General features: G+C 41.1%; 1 protein-coding gene across 1 annotated transcript in view; it reads right to left on the bottom strand.

The window, feature by feature from the left end:
- Nucleotides 1–532: 532 nt before the first annotated feature.
- SPATA1 (spermatogenesis associated 1) overlaps nucleotides 533–6000 on the bottom strand; it is a 33187-nt gene continuing 27719 nt past the window's right edge. Inside the window, exons 12-13 of the mRNA XM_060232123.1 lie at nucleotides 2271–2369; nucleotides 533–681 (exon numbers count right to left, since the gene is read on the bottom strand). Of these exons, the coding sequence (XP_060088106.1) occupies nucleotides 577–681; nucleotides 2271–2369 (204 nt within the window). The 3' untranslated portion in view covers nucleotides 533–576. The remainder of the gene's footprint in view (nucleotides 682–2270; nucleotides 2370–6000) is intronic.

Here is a 6000-nt window from a genome sequence, read left to right as displayed (position 1 = left end):
TGCTAGGAGGCTACATTAGAAGACGACCTTGGTCTCTATACTCTGCTTGTTGGCTCTCCAAGACAACTAGTTGGCCACTATGTGAAACATGATGCTGGACTAGATGGACCACTGATCTGATCCATTAGTGCTCTTTTTAATGTTATGCACATAATTCAAGACTACAATTTGCATACCTTCAGATTAAGACACATTAGAACTGGGGTTAGCTCCAGCAGGGTTTTCAGAGACCACAGTGGACAGCCTTTTCTACAGATGTTATTTGTAACAATTTCAAAGGTCAAGTGTACAATTTTTCCCAACCCTCCTAATTAAGAGAAGGCATACACATCCTTGATACAGGTTACTCCCTCACTACTGAATTTTGTTCTTACAAATGGATTAGCATTGCTGAATTCAGATTATGGTGCCCTGTTACATTCTCATAATAAATGTTAAAGATGTTCTTAATGATAAATTACTGTGTTTCACCTTTCAGCATATACAAAATCACTACTATTTTAAAAATATGTATCTGAAAGAATTCATTTCTGTGAGTACAAATATACAGAGAAGAATTTCATAAACTGGAGCCAGCTAATACACTTGTTTTTCAGAAGAAAGTTTTAATGAAGCCTGAACCTTCTTGTGTGCCAGTTCAGCTTTCAGGGCTTGTAAATCAGATGTGGCCTGCTTTCTCATCTACAAAAGAACCAGACATTACATGAGGAAGAATGAAATGGAACTCTCTTTTATAGATATGGTGTAACTTTTATGCCTTGGTCTTTTCATTTTTCACACCCAAGCAGTTGTATTTTAGGATTGGGGGGAGGGGTCACATGCATGTGTAATATGCCTTGAGTCAGAAAGGAAATAAATGTCAAATTTACGAGTAATGACAAACCCTAACATACATATTAAAGAAAACATGTTCCCTAACAGCAGAGGGAGACTGGCTGAAGAAACATGACTAACAGTACTACAGATATGAAAGCGCTATGTTTCTGGAACTCAGTTTCATCAGTAACAGCATTTATTATTTATGTATAAGGCACTTTCTAGAGTTACACAAGCACAAGGCAGAAAAAGTTTGCAACCCAAATTTCAACAGTGGGGAGTCAACAGATGAGAGAGAGACAATACTAAAGAGACAGATTTGAGTTAAGTGCACAGGATAGGTTAGTGCTGGAGCTGAGAAAAAGCTGTAAAAATCACATCTTATACCCTGAACACCATCTGAAGTGTACTATTGTCAACTGCTATTAGCACCAGACTGCTTTAACTGTTTTAATAATGTAATGTGAACTGTTCTGCTTTTACGTGTTGTGAGCCACCCTGAGCCTGCTCCGGCAGGGAGGGTGGGATATAAATCCAATAAACTTAAACTTCAAGGAGAAAACATATTTTGTGTAGGAACTTCAACATGGGGAAAGAGGAAGCACTTGTGTTAATTCAAAATATGCACATGTGCACATTCAGTCCAATGTTTTGGTAAACCAGATGACAAATCAGGGCATGTGCTTAAGAGATAACAGGAGTGTATATGCCTCAGGGAGCAACCCTAAACATGTCCGTTCAGAAGTTCCATGTTATTAAATAGGGTTTACTTCCACAAAAGTGTCGTTATGGCCAAAGTATACATTCATGTTTTCACCAAGTTGGGTCTGGGTTCCTCAGATCCAAGTCAGCTTCCCTGTAGCCATATAGCAGGTATAGGGGATGTTTTTTTTTTTTTTTAATTAAAATTAAGGAGACCAAATGATCTTTAAATACTACCACAGGGGAAGGAAGGGGGTTTCCCTTGGCAAAGTCATTTTCCTGTGTAGAAACAGTTTCTCTGTGTTTGCGCTTCACATGGAATATTCTTTGCACAATGCACATAGAACAGCAAAAATGGAGAAATAACTCCCGCCCAGCATTGTTTGTAAGTGGAAAAATGACTCACAGAGGAGGCAGGAGTCCTTCCTACCCTCTAGCAGTGTTCTGAGTCTGTTTGGGTTCTCCTTTGTTTTTTAAAAGCCATTTCCCAGAGTTGCTGTGCAGCTGCAGATAACTCAAGTTGGGTTCAGGGAACATCAACTCAACTAATTAAACACCCTAATGTATGGTAGTCTTCAGCTGTCCCAGAGAATGAAAACAACTAGAAAACGAGACAGCAAAATCACATCTGCCCTGTAGCCTCTAGCTATCCAAAGCCTGTACTTCTAAACAGTATTCTGGACTAAATTTACATATGTATTTCATAGGCCTTCACCTGGACATAATACAAATCCAAGAAGTCATAATCATACCTTAATTCCAATAGCTAGCTTCATTTTTGCATTGTCTAACTTTCTTCTTAGCTGCTCAATGTCATGCTGCAGAGTTGTAATCTGGATAATTGTATTATTCTAGGAAATAAAGTTTAATTCAGATCAGGATTATTATACATACTACAACTACTTCCTGTGCAAGCAGAATCCTTTATTTAGAATGGGATTATTTCCCCAGATAAACTACTCTGACATCTTTCTTCAGAAGCCAAGAACAGTCTGGTGTAGCATGTCCGGAAATCATGCCATAACATCACATAGTGGTAGCTGCTGAACAAGTAGCAGTCTTTATGGTTTTACAATCACTCTCCATCTGGATAGTTTTAGGAAATGTATTCTTAAGCGCAGGGGTGGAATTCTAGCAGGAGCTCCTTTGCATATTACGCCACATACCCCTGATGTAGCCAATCCTCCAAGAGTTTACAAAAAAGAGCCTTGTAAGCTCCATAAGGATTGGCTACATCAGGGGGTTGTGGCCTAATATGCAAAGGAGCTCCTGCTAGAATTCCACCCCTGCTTATGCATATCTTTCCATGGTATAATGTGGCTTGATGTGTATCACAGATTAAAATTGGAGTACACTTTTCCTGGAGCAAGTATATTAAGAAGGCAAATACCCTAACACTGCCAGAAGTGCAAAGGGAAGTGGCCAATATTCAAGCCCCCTTACCTGAACATGCAACTTTCCTTTTCTATCCTTTTTATTTACAGAATTATTTAATGGTAAATGCACAGGCACTATATGCCCAATTGCTCCATAATAAATAAATTAATGCAAAGGAATGGCTCATAAAAACTTGGGCCCTATTTTTTCATGTTAATAACATCTTCTTTTATTGAAATTATGTAATAAATTATTTACCAATACTTGGTTAGTTGTTATTGACGTTTTTGCTATCTTACATGAACATCTCCCATTGACAAAATTATTAGCTACTAGCTGCATTCAGATATTACAAGAAACCTGTTTGTTCCTGAAAGGTATGAGTATGGCTTGTTGCTGTACTCCTGTTACCCTTTCCATTTCCCCTTTCCTCTCATGCACAGAGCATGACTTTATAGCTTCGTGGTATAGGAAACCTTCAAACTCCAGTTTGCCTCTAGACTTAAATGCATGCAGACCCCTGAGTCAATCAAAATTTGTTTCTTCCCTATACACTGGTTTAAGCCCCCTTGTTTGATGGGGGCGGGGGGAATCCAATTTTTGCCCAGGTGACTGCATTCAAGTGTCTCACCAAACTGTTGTATGATTGCAGACTTTTTAGCTTTCAGTTACATTTTGCTCAAGAGGGAAGAATTGCACAAGAATGAAAACAAGCTGTGTTTATGCACATCATGGACAAATTGAACTAAAGACTAAATTTTCCAGTGGCAGAATGGAACTTTCCTGTCTTCTTCCTCCCACTGCAACTCACTGGGGGATAGGGGACCCTGAAGAATGTCATGAAGGAGGTCTGCAGCAGAAAGAAAGAATCACTAGAAACTGCCAATATAGCCTGGCTCCAGCCCAGCAGTTTCTACCTTTTTGTGGGATTTCTACCCTTTTCACACATAATGGAGTACACATGATGGGTCTGGAATCCCTGTCCTGTGCCAGATGTGAGTTGTGGGTTCCCCTTAATTTCTGCATAAGCATTTGTCAATTTCAGATCAGGACCATGGTGCACATGGAGAAAAGGCTTTAGCTTTCCCCCTTGTGCCATTTTTCTAATTTGAAAGAGTTCTAGGGTGTATTATTTGGTAAAAGCCGCATGTTCCTGGTAGGGTTGCTAAGTCCCCTGCATCCTCCAGTGCATGACTTTCACATGTGTGCTTTGTGCATGTGTGACACAATGATGTCACCCAGAAGTGACATCACTTCAGCGACGTGTGCAGCTGCTCTAGGCAATTTTGGGAAAACACTATGGTTTCCCCGGACACTCTAGCAATTTGGGAGGGAAAACTCTATGGTACAATAGGTATCAAAGAGTTTTGTCCTCAAATTGCTAGAGCATCCGGGGAAACCATAGTGCTTTCCCAGAAATGCATAGAGTGGCCACATGTGATGTTGCTCGCATGATGACGTCACCTGCAAGTGATGTAATCACGCCAACGATGACGAGGGAGGTCCCCCCTGCTGGCCCAATGTGGGCTGGTGGGTTGGGAACCTCCAGGGTGGGAGAACACCCATATGGCCCGGGGGCTTGGCAGCCCTATCTGGGTTTCCCCAACAGATTCAATATTGACTCTCTGAGACATTTTCAGGCTGGAAAAATGGTGCAAGGGAAAAGGCTGAAGTCGTTTTCCACATGGGTCTGAAGTCCTTGTCCACCTCAGACACAGTCCAGTTCCTAACTAGGCACCACACACAAAAGAACTGAAGAGAACCTGCACCTCATATGTAATTGTGTTCTCTGGCAGAGGGTGGGGATCATAGATGCAACCTGTGTACTCCATGAAGTGTAGAGAGGGCACTGTCATCAAATGTGACCATTAATGGCTTATAGCAGGAGTATGTGAAATTGTGGTTTAACAGCACAATAACTTGGAATGTGTGAACCAGAAAATGCTGGCTAGATGAGAAAAGGCTGAGACACAAAACAGACTTCTTTAAATTCTCAGATTAATTTGGCAAGACTACCTTAATATCTGGAGGGCATGATTCACATGGGAAGGCTTTAATTAATTTAAAACTATATTTCTCATGAGTCTAATTGTTGAGCCAAGAGGAAGGGATCTCCTGTAGTTAAAGTAATATGCATTTGAATTGGATCAAGCTAGCAACCTGCCAACTCAACATGAGAGAAAAGGGCCTGCAGAGAGTTTCCATCATTTTTGTTTGCAAAGCTGCTTTGTTTTGGCAATGTTTCACTTTCATATGCTTCTTTAGCTTCCTAATATGAAAGCACAATTAGGATTTTAAAAATTGTGATGGTATTATATATAACAAGAGGGGACCCACAACAAAATGTTACATATGCTAGCTCCCCATGGAGGAGGAATGTGGGGTATAAATATCTAAAATAGATATTTTTTTTTTTAAAAAGGCATGGATGAGATAAGGAATATGATACACCTGCAAGTATAACTAATGGGAAAGGGGAAAACTGGGTTAAAATCATGGCACAGTGGAGAGGGGAACAGCAGTATATGATTTTTATGATGTACTTCATTGCCAAGCAGTTATGAAAATATCTAGACGGGACATCACTGAGAACCCCAAACCTATATCTAAATATAATAAGCAAAGAGAAGCCTCATTTAGGAAGGTGACAGAGAAAGGGAGATCTCAGAAGCCAGGATGCTTCTTCAAAGGAAGAAACACTGGGATAAAAAGGCAAAAGGTCACTCTTGCAATGGGGGGGAAGGAAGTGGGATGAAGGCTACCAGTGGAGGAGGGACAACCAAGAATGAGAGGTAGAAAAAACCATTTAATTTTTTAAAAAGAAAGCAGGGTTCCTTCCTGAGAAAGGGAGACAGTGGCTGAGGGCAGGGAGTGGACTGCTCTGCAAAACACAGGGGAAGGGGGTGCCTGCAGAGTCAAGCTGAAGAAAGTTGCCCCCACCTCAAAATGGGAGGAAATGGAGGTATCCTGTCAGGGTCAAAAGGAGCAGTGGGGGGAGATGGGGACCTCCCTCTTCCTCTGCTGCGTGGGCCTCTCTCCCCTGCAGTCTCAGTCCAGGTCTCTCAGCTTCCTTCAGTCTTCTGCCTCTGCTCCTCCTCAAGGACA

Source organism: Heteronotia binoei, chromosome 2 (genome assembly GCF_032191835.1).
Source record: "Heteronotia binoei isolate CCM8104 ecotype False Entrance Well chromosome 2, APGP_CSIRO_Hbin_v1, whole genome shotgun sequence".
Lineage (NCBI taxonomy): Eukaryota > Metazoa > Chordata > Lepidosauria > Squamata > Gekkonidae > Heteronotia > Heteronotia binoei.
The sequence above is the reverse complement of the archived record's forward strand: the minus strand, read 5'-3'. Positions and strand labels throughout refer to the sequence as shown.